Source organism: Neoarius graeffei, chromosome 13 (assembly GCF_027579695.1).
Source record: "Neoarius graeffei isolate fNeoGra1 chromosome 13, fNeoGra1.pri, whole genome shotgun sequence".
Classification (NCBI taxonomy): domain Eukaryota; kingdom Metazoa; phylum Chordata; class Actinopteri; order Siluriformes; family Ariidae; genus Neoarius; species Neoarius graeffei.
This window is the reverse complement of record NC_083581.1, coordinates 78,285,465-78,302,271: the sequence shown is the minus strand read 5'-3', so window position 1 is coordinate 78,302,271 and position 16,807 is coordinate 78,285,465. Positions and strand designations below refer to the sequence as shown.

The 16,807-nt window shown below is 40.9% G+C and overlaps 1 protein-coding gene across 3 annotated transcripts in view; it reads right to left on the bottom strand.

Moving 5' to 3' along the window:
• cpne9 (copine family member IX) overlaps positions 1-16,807 on the bottom strand; it is a 199,711-nt gene that overhangs the window by 161,283 nt on the left and 21,621 nt on the right. For all 3 annotated transcript variants that reach the window (XM_060938585.1, XM_060938586.1, XM_060938587.1), the window contains exons 2-3: positions 14,729-14,769; positions 4,902-4,948 (exon numbers count right to left, since the gene is read on the bottom strand). In XM_060938585.1, coding sequence (XP_060794568.1) covers positions 4,902-4,948; positions 14,729-14,769 — 88 coding nt within the window. The remainder of the gene's footprint in view (positions 1-4,901; positions 4,949-14,728; positions 14,770-16,807) is intronic.

Sequence of the window (16,807 nt, the reverse complement as noted above, 5' to 3'; positions counted from 1 at the left end):
GCCACAAAGATTAGGACTGACTGCACTCACCCTGGACAATGTCTTTCTGACACCCTTCCCTCTGGCAGGCTTAGGGTCATAAAGCAAGACACCAAAATAGCTTCTTCCCCAGGGCTGTAAAAGCTCTGCTGGAGGCCTGATCTGGACTTGGACTCTCACTCTGCACCTTACTGTGTTTGGCTACATTGAATAATCACATACTGCAATTTATACTGCTGCTTATATGCCATTATGCTGCTTTTTAAAAGGTTATATATGTGTGTATATATATATATATATATATATATATATATATATATATATATATATATATATATATATATACAGGGTGCGATTTGTGAAAAAACCAGAAGGGGGGATGGTTTTTTTTTTAATCATGAAACGTCACAAAATTAAGGTAACAATAGGCTAACAGCTCAATAACATCCGATGATATCAAATGAATAACACTGTGGCAGCGGGGGCGTGGTCAAGCATCGGTCTGTGACAGGAGGGCGGAGTCAGGGAAGGTAAGTGGCAGAATCACTACACCTGTTGTTAATTAATGTGTTTGTGTGTCTTCCCAGTGACCGCGCCCTATTTAAGGAGAAAGAGCGAGAGCAGCGGGAGCTCTCTCCACAACTAGACGACTGATGTGTGTGTGTGCGTGTGTGAGAGTGCAGATAGAAGCTGAAAAGCTGAATAAAAGCGAGTTGTGTGAAATCAGTTCTGTCCTGCCGTCCTTCTGTCACAGACCGATGCTTGACCACGCCCCCGCTGCCACAAACACTAAATGAAAACGAACACTAAACCAGAGATAGTAAATTCATCTTCCTATCTCTCTGACTAAATACACGAACACTAACACACAACAAAGTTCGCATTGCTTGTTGCGTTGCTGTGATGTTTCTCTCCCTCCGGATTAAATGGACAGTGACTCGAAAATCACTAAAATACACGAATACTAAATGAACAGTTTGCTCTGATGGCGCAGTTCATGTGGCCTTTTCTGCTTTCCCGTCGATGCGGTATCCGCCGCGTTTCGCCCTTCTTTAATCCACATTTCTGCGAATTTCTCAGCAGGGAAGGAACGCACGTCTGGCCCATTGACAGCGAGGAAAAGAAGGCTGTCAGTGTGGATACATTCATTCTGTTGCGCTCATCAGTAAGGATGTGATTCATGGCGCTAAATCCACGTTCACACTCTGGATATTGTTATTATCTACAATGTATCTATTTGCTGGGGACGTTCGTGAACATCAAAGCTGCCACTTCGGGTCATTCTGAAAGTGAGTGCAATGTAGACCATAGAAAACTGTGTCACAACATGCCTGTCATGTCAACTTGTTTTTGTTTGTTTGTTTGTTTTATTGACGGGGTTGTCCCCGAGGATTTTTTTTTCAGCAGAGATAAAAACCAGAGGGGGGGATGATCCCCACCATCCCCCCCCAGCAAATCGCACCCAGTATATATATATATATATATATATATATATATATATATATAATTTTTTTATTTATTGATATGCTGCTGTGATCTGAGCCCTCAAACAGTGTTTTGTTGTATAGTAATGTGCAATGACAATAAAGTATCTATCTGTATTAAATTTGAAAGCAAAACGTCAAGTGGTTGCTGAGATATAGCCTCACTTTCTGTTTTCAGTAACTCGCCCAAATTCCAAAGGAAATCTTGTTTATGAAATTTAGGCCATGTTGGTAAATAAATATATGTGACAAGTTTGGTGTCAATGCAAAGGCGTTGCTGAGAAATGTCCTCATTTCCTGATTGGTGATTTACAGTTAGGTCCATAAATATTTGGACAGAGGCAACATTTTTCTAATTTTGGTTCTGTACATTACCACAATGAATTTTGAACAAAACAATTCAGATGCAGTTGAAGTTCAGACTTTCAGCTTTAATTCAGTGGGTTGAACAAAATGATTGCATAAAAATGTGAGGAACTAAAGCATTTTTTAAACACAATCCCTTCATTTCAGGGGCTCAAAAGTAATTGGACAAATTAAATAATTGTAAATAAAATGTTCATTTCTAATACTTGGTTGAAAACCCTTTGTTGGCAATGACTGCCTGAAGTCTTGAACTCATGGACATCACCAGACGCTGTGTTTCCTCCTTTTTAATGCTCTGCCAGGCCTTTACTGCAGCGGTTTTCAGTTGCTGTTTGTTTGTGGGCCTTTCTGTCTGAAGTTTAGTCTTTAACAAGTGAAATGCTGCTCAATTGGGTTGAGATCAGGTGACTGACTTGGCCATTCAAGAATATTCCACTTCTTTGCATAAAAATTAATAAATTAATTTTTTAATATTAATTAATATTATTAATTAATAAATTAATAAACTCCTGGGTTGCTTTGGCTTTATGTTTTGGGTCATTGTCCATCTGTATTATGAAACGCTGACCAATCAGTTTGGCTGGATTTGAGCACACAGTATGTCTCTGAATACCTCAGAATTCATCCGGCTGCTTCTGTCCTGTGTCACATCATCAATAAACACTAGTGACCCAGTGCCACTGGCAGCCATGCATGCCCAAGCCATCACACTGCCTCCGCTGTGTTTTACAGATGATGTGGTATGCTTTGGATCATGAGCTGTACCACGCCTTCACCATACTTTTTTCTTTCCATCATTCTGGTAGAGGTTGATCTTGGTTTCATCTGTCCAAAGAATGTTCTTCCAGAACTGTGCTGGCTTTTTTAGATGTTTTTTAGCAAAGTCCAATCTAGCCTTTTTATTCTTGAGGCTTATGAGTGGCTTGCACCGTGCAGTATTTACTTTCATGCAGTCTTCTCTTTACGGTAGATTTGGATATTGATACGCCTACCTCCTGGAGAGTGTTGTTCACTTGGTTGGCTGTTGTGAAGGGGTTTCTCTTCACCATGGAAATTATTCTGCGATCATCCACCACTGTTGTCTTCTGTGGGCGTCCAGGTCTTTTTGCATTGATGAGTTCACCAGTGCTTTCTTTCTTTCTCAGGATGTACCAAACTGTAGATTTTGCCACTCCTAATATTGTAGCAATTTCTCGGATGGGTTTTTTCTGTTTTCGCAGCTTAAGGATGGCTTGTTTCACCTGCATGGAGAGCTTCTTTGACCGCATGTTTTCTTCACAGCAAAATCTTCCAAATGCAAGCACCACACCTCAAATCAACTCCAGGCCTTTTATCTGCTTGATTGAGAATGACATAACGAAGGAATTGCCCACACCTGCCCATGAAATAGCCTTTGAGTCAATTGTCCAATTACTTTTGGTCCCTTTAAAAACAGGGTGGCACATGTTAAGGAGCTGACACTCCTAAACCCTTCATCCAATTTTAATGTGGATACCCTCAAATGAAAGCTGAAAGTCTGGACTTTATGTCCATGTCCATTATATAACTATAACTTGAATATGTTTCAGTAAACAGGTAAAAAAACAAAATTTGTGTTAGTGTCCAAATATATATGGACCTAACTGTAGCTATCAAATTCGTCTGGAGGTTCTGGACAAAATGTCCTGCAGAACAGTAGAGTGAGAAACAAAGGTTTTGTTCAGGCTGGTTTCAGGAAGCTGTGATCCACATTTTGTGATGATTAGACAAAGTTTGTAAGGGAAGAAGAAAACAAACAAACAAACAGTCTTTAAAATAAATTTCAAAATGGCCAACTTCCTGTTTAGTAAATCTTAAATTCTTTACATCATGAAATCTCAGCGCCTCACAAAGAATCAAGAGAAAGAAGACTCATGGCTGGTTGCTGAGTTTCAGCGGTTCAAAGGTTTCGAGCAGTTTTACTCAGTTGTGAAATATGGCCCCCCCTAGAGGAGTCCCTTAGGACAAGGTTATTTACTCACTTAAAAAGATATACGATCACTTCCTGTTTGGTGACTTTGTCCTTGAATTCATTTATGCATTATGGACAGACCTTCAAGCATCTCAAAAATCTGAGAAACACGTTTTGTTTGGTTGGTCTCATGATTCCTTCTTCCAAACTCCATTACTAGACAAATGTTGCATGAGAAAAAGAATGATCAGAATTTGTACAAGATCTTCTCATAAATTCAAAATGGTCCACTTCCTGTTTGCCAAATCGCAAGTTATTTTTATCTAGAAGACTCTGGACTTTCCACGGAATCAAGAGAAACAAAAATTGGAATAGAATAGGATAGAATAGAATAAAAAAGAAATATCTATTGTTCAAGAAAGCGCTCTAAAAAAAGTGGATTATCTACACTTCCCTGCCACTTTAATAGGAACACCTGTACGCCAATCATGTGGCAGCAGTGCAGCGAATAGAATCACGCGGGTCAAGTCAAGAAATTCAAGTTAACATTGAGATCAAACCTCAGAATGGGGAAAATGTGATCGATTCACCAGAAGGGTTGGTCTGAGTCTTTCAGAAACTGCTGATCTCCTGGGATTTTTACGCACAACAGTCTATAGAGTTTACACAGAATGGTGCAAAAAACAAAAAACAACCAGGGAGCTGCAGCTCTGTTCATAGAAGCACCTTGTTGATGAGAGAGGTCAGAGGTGAATGAATGGCCAGACAGGTTTGAGCTGATAGGGTGGCTATGGGAGCCACTCTTTACAACCGTGGTGAGCAGAAAAGCATCTCAGAATGCACAAGACACTGCAAACCTTGAGGCGGATGGGCAGAAGATCTCATCAGGTTCCATAACCTTCCAACCAAAAACAGGACTCTGAGGCTAGAGGTATGTTTTTCTGTGACTGCCTTTGCAGACTATATGCCAATTTCTGATTTTAAAACAGTTAATAAAACTGTTAAAAAATTGTTTTTTCTTTATTTTGAGAACTGCATCTCTTTCTGATTGTTTAGTTAAAAAGTAACGGTCATTACACCCCAGACCTCTCACTGTCAGATCCATCACTTCAGTCAGCAGTGTCATATCTGTGTAGACTCACCTCTCTCCATTCCTTTGTCCCAATTCCTTGCACGTATAAGACAACAACTGTAGATAACAAGAGAAAAACAGATTATTTACTGAGTCATGCATGTGAGCCAGGAATCCATGGCGAGAACTTTGTCTTTCATCAGGATTAGACTAATTAAAGTTGGACAGCATGTTTATTTTTGCAGGGAAGTCCATAAAACTGCAAGCAGAAATACAGATAAGCTGGCGATTAGAGTGGATTAAATGACGAGAGAAAAAGGACAAAACGAAGTCAGGAATCATGGTGGACATGAGGGAAAACAGAAATGGCCGTTGAACAGATGGAGGAAATCAAACCCATGTGATTATGATGAAGATGGAGCAAAGAGAAAGTACAATGCCAAGTGGCTCTGGTGTCTGAAGATGGATTGCTTTATGAAGTGTGACTGACAGCATGGAAAACTGGAAACTCTGCTTGGTCCGACGGCGGGACACCAGGTTACAGGATGCATGCGATCAATTACTCCAGTGACCCCAGTGAATCGGTTAGGTCCAATCTCTAGCAAACTGGTTTAATCACATCTTTGAGATGCCAGGAGTTAAATGTGCAATGATTTCCTCAAAAGACCTGTATAACAAAAGAGCTGAGTCTTTGTTAAAAGCTCATGAGAAGACCTTCGGTATCATGGCCTGTTTTGCTTTTCATAATCTGTACAATTTCTCCTTTTTTTTCAATTTTGCTTTGAGAATGTTGATGGAGAAGTACCAAGAAGGTCACAAGGAATTGCATTGTGCCTTTGTGGACTTAGAGAAAGTGTATGACAGGGTGCCAAGAGACGAGGTGTGGTACTGTGTGAGGACATCAGTAGTGGCAGAGAAGTGTAGAAGAGTGGTGCAGGATATGTATGAGGGCAGCGTGACAGTGACAAGGTGTGGGTGGGGTCAAGGTGGAGGTGGGATTGCATCAAGGATTAGCTCTGAGCCCTTTCTTGTTTGCAATGGTGATGGACCGGTTGACAGACAAGATCAGGCAGGAATCTCAGTGGACTATGATGTTTACAGATGACACTGTGGTCTGTAGTGAGAGTAGGGAACAGGTTGAGGAGAACCTGAGAGGTGGAGGTATGCGCTAGAGAGAATGGATGGTGGTGGAATGGTGAGGATGCAAGGAGTAGAGGTGAAAAATGTGGGGTCAACTGTTCAAAGAACAGGGAGTGCGGAAGAAAGGTGAAGAAAAGAGTGTAGGCAGGGTGGAGTGGGTGGAGAAGAATGTCAGGAGTGATTTGCAACAGAAGGGTACCAGCAAGAGTGAAATGGAAGGTGTACAAGATGGTAGCGAGACCAGCCATGTTATATGAGTTGGAAACTGTAGCACGGATGAAAAGACAGGAGGTGGAGCTGGAGGCAGCAGAGTTAAAGATGATAAGATTTGCACTGGGAGTGATGAAGATGGACAGGATTAAGAACAAGTATATTAGAGGGACAACCCAGGTTGGATGGTTTGGAGACAAAGCAAGAGAGATGAGATTGAGTAGGTTTGGATGTGTGCAGTGGAGAGATGCTGAGGATCCTGAGAAGAGGATGCTGAAGATGGAGCTGCCAGACAAGTGGAAAAAAGGAAGGCCAACGAAAGAAGAGGTTGAAGGATGTGGTGAGAAAGGACATGCAGGTAGTTGGCATGACGGAAGAAGATGCTGAAGACAGGATGAAATGGAAACGGAAGATCTGCTGTTGTGACCCCTAATAGGAGCAGCCGAAAGAATGTGTCATGCCACAGGATTTTTGTACCAGATGCTCTGTTTATAGAATGTGTTGAAAAGCATGCAATATTTTACACCGTTTTTGCTGGCTGATCCAGTAACTGTCAACGAATAATCACCTCAATAGCGCCCCTACGGGATACATTTACCACTTTTAACATCATCCACGACTGTGTTAGACTGAGGCTGGTTCTACAGGACTTGACACAGGGACTCGTTTTAAATGACTACCATGTAGTTACTGTCCAGAACTGGAAATGAGTCAACACTCGACAGCGTCCATTCATTGTCCATGTCCTGACTGAATCTGAGTCGTGGTCTCCATGTTTTTCACACTGCATGGTCAGAGGTTAGAAAGAATCAAAACACATTTTATGACTGACTCTCTTGTATCAACAACAGTTCTAGCTTTGTTGGCAACATTTTGTCCAGGTTAAAGTTGGTCCCATGCTAGAAACAGAGTATTGGCGAGTAATATTCTGACATATTCAGGCATCAAATTACCTATTTGTGGTAATTAGTGTCATTCTGATCCAGAAATACACTTTAGACCGAGCTGAAACATCATGTACATCATGGACATTTTGAAGGCTTTCTGCTTGGAAAATGGACCATTTTGGGTTGCACGCACATGATGTCATGTCAGATTTACAATAACTCCCCTTCATCCAATTTCACTTTGGTTTGTTTTTCCTGCATACGGAGCCTCGGTAGTGTAATGCAGCAGGTAGAACTCAAAATCCATAATCTGAGCATCTGGTCTGAAAATCTGGTGGACTGACAGTGAGTGTGTTACTCTGTGCGATCTTCACAAAACAACAGAGACCCAGCGAGAGATCGTTCGATATGATCTGGTACGGTACTCTATAGCTCAGTGTTATTTACACAGGTCCATTTAAATTGGACTAAATGTGTTAGCTCTTACACTATGCCTCATTCTATGGGACTCACAAAAGCACAGAGGAGATAAAGGAAAAAAGGGCGAGAGACATGCACACCTGCAAAAAAATCAATTGATAACATTCCTAAATAACAGAATAGCAGTCATGATAAAAAAGATGTGCCTGTGATCTCAGATGCTCAGAGTAATTTGTCAGGATTCCTGTCTACCTTTGATCGATACACACAGTTTTAAACCTGTGCAGACGTGTCCTAAATACTGAGAAATCGTCACACCGCTGTTATAGAGCTGAACAACTTCATCAGAGACTCCTTGAGTCCAATTCATTTATGACCTTTGGTAAATCTTCTGTGGTGGTTTCAATAGATTAAATCAAAACAAATGACGACAACTCAAATGAGATCAGTCAGGCATTTAATTGCGCTGAACATGAGAGAGTATTATCAATAAGTTAAATAAAGAGGCACCTCTGAGCACACTCAGTCAGGACCACCTTTCTCCTGTTTTGGGATTAATTATGCCTGCTCTTGTCAGTCTTTTAAATTACAGTTAAATAGTACAATTATGATAGCAGTGAATCGGTTTCAGCACCAGACAACCTAATAACCTTGTGAACTTTCAGCATTTAATCATGGTTTTTAATGTTTCTTATTTTATATGGATCTGAAACACAATTAAAAGGTTTGATGTCTACAGAAAAATTAGATCTACAGAAATGTTTGGCGAAGTCTCTCTGAATTAAAAAAAAGAAAATGAAAAAACAAAAAACACACATTTGGATAACAAAAGAGCAGCTGCATCTTCATGAAAGCTGGACTGCCTTTCAGATTTCAAGTGTAGGTCATAAAAAGAATTTTCCCGACACCCAATTATTTTTGTTTAGTGACCAGAAGCTACTGAATTCGAACCACAGACTTACAATTTTATTATTTTTTTTAAAAAATAGAACAATTAATGAATTTATCTCCACGTGTCCCAAAATTCTCCGCTATTTTTTCCTGCTTCACCATGACCCAATTCGAGATACTATGTCATGCATCACGTGGTGGGCTTTCCCTGTTCACGCAAGGCATTGTGGGATACAAATTTGAAACAGGAGAGAAAAATGGAGGACGTGAGTGTGCGAATGAAACGTGAAAGACCGACTACAGTAACGGAAAGCGAGAAGAAAAGACGTTATGTTCTATACGAAGGAAAGGAAACGCAGGACCAAACTAATAAATATGGGCGCTCAGCGAGCACCTCGGTGTGATCAGCTGTTCGTTTAGCGACAGAATGATGGAACTGTCAGTGCACGCTCAAAGGGAAACCTGTAGATGGCAGTAATGCAACACTGTGGATGCCAGCTGCCATAAAACCCAAAAGAAGAAGGTAAACCTGCGCATGCGCACACGGACTTCCTCTGTCTGCTTGACTGCATGAAGCGAGCGATTTCATGAACATTATTTGCTTTAATCCCCTCAAATTAAATAACTTCCCAGCCACAGAATGGCCTGATATTTTGTGAGATATTACAGAAATAAACAGATATCATAATCTCCACATTTCAGAGGGAACTAAATTTCACCGATTTTATGAAATCGAAAGGCCGTCTCGCTTTAAAAGCTCATAAAAAGATATCCAAGCTCATGTCCATTAGGCTTTTCAAATGTTTTGGGATCATTATGCCTCGTCTTTCATCCAAGCAATACATATGTTAAGTACAGCGCAATAGCCTCGACTCCTGTCATAACTAACTTACTTGAATTAATGTTTTGGATTCCAAGTATATTATTTCACAGCACTAAATAGTGCACTTAGGGGTCCTGCACTTGAGAACCTTTGATTTAAAAAAAAGCCTCCATAGGTATTTTAGACCAAAAGGCTCCTTAAGTACATAATATGGCCAAAAGTATGTGGACACCTGACCATCACACCCATATGTGCCCATTCCAAAACCATGGGCGTTATCACAGAGTGGGTCCGCCCTTCGCTGTTATAATAACAGGTGTCCAAAAGTACTTGAACACCTGTTATTATAACAGCAAAGGGCGGACCCGCTCTGTCCTTTATTTTTTTGTCAGAATCTAATTTGTGTAATTATGCTTGAAACTTGTATAGTACCAGTCAAAAGTTTGTACACCCCTACTCTACTCATTCATAGGATTTTCTGTATTTTGTATTTTCTGTATTGTAGAACAACACTGAAGACATCAAAACTATGAAATAACATCTGGAACATGTATGGAATTATGTCGTAAATTAAAAAAAAGTGTTAAACAAACAATATGTATGATATTTTAAGTTCTTCAAAGTATCCAGTGTTTACCTTGATGACGTTTTGTACACTATTATCATTATCTTAACCAGCTTCATGAGGGAGTCACCTGGAATGCTTTTCAATGAACAGCTGTGTCTCGTCAAAAGGTAATTAGTGGATGAGTTTCTTACCTTCTTAATGCATTTGAGATTAAACAGTAAATAATAATAATAATAATAATAATAATAATACAGTAAATAGCTCTATTGCACAACTGTAGTCATCCATATTATGTCAAGAACCACTCAACTAAGTAAAGAGAAATGACATCCATTATTACTTTAAGACATGAAGTGACTTTTAATTTTAAAAAATGAAGATAAAACATTTAATTAGAAGGTGTGTCCAAAATTTTGACTGGTACTGTTTATACAATGTAAGGGGTTTTTTTGTTTTGTTTTTTAGAATACAGCTGGGCACTGAGTCTGTCATCTACTGAAGATAACATGTAACATGTACGATGTAATCCGTAACACGTCTGTTAAGTAAAAGAAAACTGATATTGAGGTAAAACACTGCCCTGCCAAAAATAAATAAAAATAAATAAATTTAAAAAACCTTACACACACTAATTTCATTGCTCCACCTTTAGTTTTGATTACAGCACGCGTTCGCCGTGGCATTGTTTCGATAAACTTATGCAACGTCACAACATTTATTTCAGTCCAGAGTTGTATTAATTTTTCCCCGAGATCTTGTGTTGATGATGGGAGAATCGAACCACTGTGTAAAGTCTCCAGCATCCCAAAGACTCTCCATGGGGTTAAGGTTGGGACTCTGTGGTGTGTGAAAGTGATTCCTCATGCTCCCTGAACCACTCTGTCACAATCTGAGCCCTAATTTTATTCCCGTGCCATCAGAGAAGAAAAACTCCATTGATGTGATGATAATCTGGTCATTCAGTACATTCAGGTCGTCAGCTGACTTCATTTTATTGCCCCATAACATTGCTGTGTCTCGACCTGAGCAACTGAACCAACCCCAGATCATCACACTGCCTCCAGAGGCTTGTACAGTGGACACTGTGCATGATGGGGTGGAGCTTCATGAGCTTCCCTTCTTACCCTGACACGCCCATCACTCAGGAATAGGGTCAGTCTGGACTCATCAGACCACATGACCTTTCTCCATCGCTCCAGAGTCCAATCTTTATGCTCCCGAGCAAACTGAAGCCTTTTCTCCTGATTAGTCTCACTAATGAGTGGGTTTCTTATAGACACACAGTGGTTTAGTCCCAATCCTGTGAGTTCTCATCACATTGTGAGTGTGGAAATGATCTTAATTTCACTATTAAACACAGCCGTGAGTTCTATTGACTATTTTTTTTTTATGATTCGACTTCACCATGCATTCCAGTGATTAGAGGGCTGCAACGGGACGGGACTCCCACGGGACCCGCGGGATGCGGCGCAAAAGCATGCGGCGCGGGTCATTATTTGACAGCCTCCTGCGGGAGCGGGCGGGAATGGAGAGGTGTAGTCGCGGGAGCGGGCATAAGCATGTTCTCTGGAGTCCCGCAATGTAAATACATTTCACAAAATTATTCACTGTGTATTTGAAAAGTGTTTTTTTTTAACTGGGGAAGATATGTAGTAATTAGGTGATGAGCTAACTTCGGGTGTTTGAGCTACAGTCACCGCCAACAAAAAAGGTGACTTTTCAGGAATTTGCAGAATGGGAAGACGCAGGCACTACACGCCACTCGGAGATACCACTGGACACAGAGATACAGGACTATTTAAAAGTCAAGCTGGACGGCGAAGGATCACACGGCCCAAAAGATGTTCTACTCTGGTGGAAGAAGCATTGCCACGAATTTCCTACTCTAAGCAAATTGGCACGTCACGTGCTTTGCGTTCCAGCATCAAGCGCACCATCGGAACGCGCTTTCAGTATCTGTGGCCGCATTCTGGAGCAGCGACGCAGTCTACTGAAGCCCACATCGGTGAACAACATTCTTTTCCTCCATGGGCATGTGTAGAAGCACAAGACACCCTCGGGAATATCAGGTGCAATTATTTTCGTTTTATTAAAATGATAGGCAAGCTGTTAAAAGATGTAAACTTCTTTTGAAATTCCCTTTTCAATTCATCATGGGCATGTTTAGTAGCCAACACAGCCCCGCATAGTTTATACCTGCATTTTCGTTATTTTTCCATACTTATTTTTAATTTATTTAAGCACCTTCATTTATTAGGCTACTGATTTTTTTTTCAGTCTGTATTTTAAGGCTGTTGGCCAAGCTTTTCTAAATGACGCAAGCTGAGTCTACATCATGTAAACGCGTTTTGAGTGAGAATAAATGCACATTAAACAAATTGCAGTTGCTGTTTATTTTACTGGTTTTACTTTCTATAAATGCATTGTGCAATCAGTGCACATATTGTGAGGGAATCTCTGGCAGGCTAGAACGGAAGCACAACGAGCGTTTCGGGGAAATTACGGGATTTTAGCAGGGCGGGAGCGGGAGAAACCATAATATATGCGGGCGGGAGTGGGACGAAATATTAAATATTTCTGCGGGTGCGGGCGGGAGTGGGAAACAAACTAGCGGGAGTAAGCGGGAGCGGGAGGGAAAATCAGTCCCGCGCAGACCTCTACCAGTGATCTCTGATCATGCTCAGTCAGGATCTTTTTCCAACCACATTTTTTCCATGAAGTTGACGGTTCATCACTCTCCTTCCATGGTTTAATAATGTGTTGGACAGTTCTTAACCCAATTCCAGTCATTTCAGCTCAAATCTCCTTAGTTGTTTTGTTTGCTTGATGCAGGCCAGTAATTTGACCTTCTGAGACACAGGAACAGCTTTTCCATGAACACAGGATACGACTTCCGACATGTTTGGTAAAGAAATGAGAGAAATGAGAAGCTTCTCACTCCATCAGTTAGGATTAAAAGAAGTTTTACAGCTGAAACACATTAATCACTACAGTAATTATCCAATCAAAGGCTCTTATGTACAGTGTCTTGCAAAAGTATTCATCCCCCTTGGTGTTTGTCCTGTTTTGTTGCATTACAAGCTGGAATTAAAACGGATTTTTCGAGGGTTTGCACCATTTGATTTACACAACATGCCGACCACTTTAAAGATGCACATTTTTTTTTTATTGTGACACAAACAATAATTAAGATGAAAAAACGGAAATCTGGGATGTGCATAAGTATTCGCCCCCTTTCGTATGAAACCCCTAAATAAGAGCTGGTCCAACCAATTCACTTCATAAGTCACATAATTAGTTGATTAAAATCCACCTGTGTGCAATCAAAGTGTCACATGATCTGTCACATGATGTCTGTATAAATCAACCTGTTCTGGAAGGACCCTGACTCTGCAACACTACTAAGCAAGCAACATGAAAACCAAGGAGCCTCCAAACAGGTCAGAGACAAAGTTGTGGAGAAGTATAGATCAGGGTTGGGTTATAAACAATATCCCAAACTTTGAATATCCCACGGAGCTCCATTAAATCCATTATAGCAAAATGGAAAGAATATGGCACCACTACAAACCTGACAAGAGAAGGCCCCGCCCACCAAAACTCACAGACCGGGCAAGGAGGGCATTAATCAGAGATGCAACAAAGACACCAAAGAGAACACTGAAGGAGCTGCAAAGATCCACAGCAGAGATGGGAGTATCTGTCCATAGGACCGCTTTAAGCAGTACACCTCACAGAGTGGGTGGGGCTTTATGGAAGAGTAGCCAGAAAAAAGCCATTGCTGAAGAAATTATGTTTGGAGTTTGCCCAACAGCATGTGGCAGACTCCCCAAACACATGGAAGAAGATTCTCTGGTCAAATGAGACAAAAATTTAACTTTCTGGCCATCATGGGAAATGCCATGTGTGGCGCAAACCCAACACCCTGAGAACACCATTCCTACAGTGAAGCATGGTGGTGGCAGCATCATGCTGTGGGGATGTTTTTCATCTGCAGGGACAGGAAAGCTGGTCAGGACTGAAGGAAAGATGGATGGCACTAAATACAGGGCAATTCTGGAGGAAAACCTGTTTGAGTCAGCCAGAGGTTTCAGAATGGGATGAAGGTTCACATTCCAGCAGGACAACGACCCTAAACATACTGCTAAAGCTACACTGGAGTGGTTTAAAGGGAAACATTTAAATGTCTTGGAATGGCTGAGTCAAAGCCCAGACCTCAATCCAATTGAGAATCTGTGGCATAACTTGAAGATTGCTGTACACCAACACAACCCATCTAACTTGAAGGAGTTGGAGCAGTTTTGCCTTGAGGAATGGGCAAAAATCCCAGTGGCTAGATGTGCTAAGCTAATACAGACACACTGCAAGAGACTTGCAGCTGTAATGGTAGCAAAAGGTGGCTCTATAAAGTATTGACTTTGGGGGGGAATACTTATGCACACTCTAGATTTCTGTTTTTTCATCTTAATTATTGTTTGTGTCACAATGAAAAAACAATGTGTACCTTTAAAGTGGTCGGCATGTTGTGTAAATCAAATGGTGCTAACCCTCCAAAAATCCGTTTTATTACCAGCTTGTAATGCGACAAAACAGGACAAACACCAAGGGGGATGAATACTGTTGCAAGGCACTGTATATTGCTTATTTAAATCCAAATGGTGACTTTTTTTTTATTTTTTTTAAGCCGGGCAGTGTACTAATTGCATAACCTCAAGGTTATGTCTGTGTCTAGAAGGTGGAAAATACTAGGATTCACTTGACTACTCATAGGTGTTTGGCCTTGTGCTATTGTACACACCTAATAACCATGAACTTGAAAATGCTCCAACAACCCACATACGTTGTATAATATTGGGTGAGAACAAGGTAATAAAACAGTTTTTTTTTTTTTAAAAAGTGTTCTCAAACCAATACAGCATGACAAGTGAACAAGCTGGGAAAATTAACAGTACACCTACCTGGATCAGACTTGGAGAATGTGTCCACATCCAGCAGGTTTCTATGGGAGCAGAAATGAAAAGAAATGAAATGAAAATACTGATTTTAACAAATAAACATCCACAACATGTCCCTCCTTTTAATGTCACTGGAGCAACATGGTTTCCATGACCATGGAAAGCTTGAATAGCTTGTGTGCATCATGAATTGTACAACATGTGCAGCGTCAGTGAAACCTGGTGTGACTTATTTGTCCTGGCCTCTCCATTTTCTCAAAACATTTCAGCTGCACAGTGGTACATTGCAATTCTGCTTTCTTCTGCTTACTGTTTGTTCCCGTGTGGGAAGTACAAGTCTGAAAAAAAACTGCTTCGAAAAAAAAAGAAACTAAATGGGCAAAACATTCAAATGGGCTGCACTCAAAAATCAGTAAACTGTAATTACAGTGTCTTTGCAGCCTTAATGCTTTTCAAATGGCTTTCTCAATAACTGCAGCTTAAAAACCTTAAAATGGGGTCTTTTACTTAAAAGACAGGTTTAGGCTTTCATTTTAACTCCATTTGTATAAATATCACAATTTGGGGTTGTGAGGGTTGAATAAGAACCGAGAGATTCTTTCTGGATGTACTGCGTCCACCATGATGTCTACAAAATGAAAAGACAGCTTTTGTAAAGTGGACTAAAAACTAAGGAGAAAGAGGGAGAGAGAAGTGGGATGAAGAAATGCAAACATTCACTCCTCTGAGGGAAAAAGGGTGATGTCTTTCATCTGCTCCTAGCTGAGTGCTCATATGAGGTACAGGAGGCTGTTGGAGACGTCTGCTGTGACTTGGCCCGGGACTTGGTTTCACCCCAAATGAAAACATCTTTAATTCTTGCAATTATAGCAGGAGGTTCTTCAAGTTACTTGTTTCCATGTTTGGTGGACCTTATGGGTGAATACGTTATGGTAGGTTGGAGTGATAATAGTAGTCGAGGATTTTTTTCTCAAAGGAAGTACACATTTATTATTACAGTGGGGCAAAAAAGTATTTAGTCAGCCACCAATTGTGCAAGTTCTCCCACTTAAAAAGATGAGAGAGGCCTGTAATTTTCATCATAGGTACACTTCAACTATGAGAGACAGAATGGGGGGAAAGAATCCAGGAAATCACATTGTAGGATTTTTAATGAATTAATTGGTAAATTCCTCGATAAAATAAGTATTTGGTCACCTACAAACAAGCAAGATTTCTGGCTCTCACAGACCTGTAACAACTTCTTTAAGAGGCTCCTCTGTCCTCCACTCGTTACCTGTATTAATGGCACCTGTTTGAACTCGTTATCAGTATAAAAGACACCTGTCCACAACCTCAAACAGTCACACTCCAAACTCCACTATGGCCAAGACCAAAGAGCTGTCAAAGGACACCAGAAACAAAATTGTAGACCTGCACCAGGCTGGGAAGACTGAATCTGCAATAGGTAAGCAGCTTGGTGTGAAGAAATCAACTGTGGGAGCAATTATTAGAAAATGGAAGACATACAAGACCACTGATAATCTCCCTCGATCTGGGGCTCCACGCAAGCTCTCACCCCGTGGGGTCAAAATGATCACAAGAACGGTGAGCAAAAATCCCAGAACCACACAGGGGGACCTAGTGAATGACCTGCAGAGAGCTGGGACCAAAGTAACAAAGGCTACCATCAGTAACACACTACGCCGCCAGGGACTCAAATCCTGCAGTGCCAGACGTGTCCCCCTGCTTAAGCCAGTACATGTCCAGGCCCATCTGAAGTTTGCTAGAGAGCATTTGGATGATCCAGAAGAGGATTGGGAGAATGTCATATGGTCAGATGAAACCAAAATAGAACTTTTTGGTAAAAACTCAACTTGTCGTGTTTGGAGGAGAAAGAATGCTGAGTTGTATCCAAAGAACACCATACCTACTGTGAAGCATGGGGGTGGAAACATCATGCTTTGGGGCTGTTTTTCTGCAAAGGGACCAGGACGACTGATCCGTGTAAAGGAAAGAATGAATGGGGCCATGTATCGTGAGATTTTGAGTGAAAACCTCCTTCCATCAGCAAGGGCATTGAAGATGAAACGTGGCTGGGTC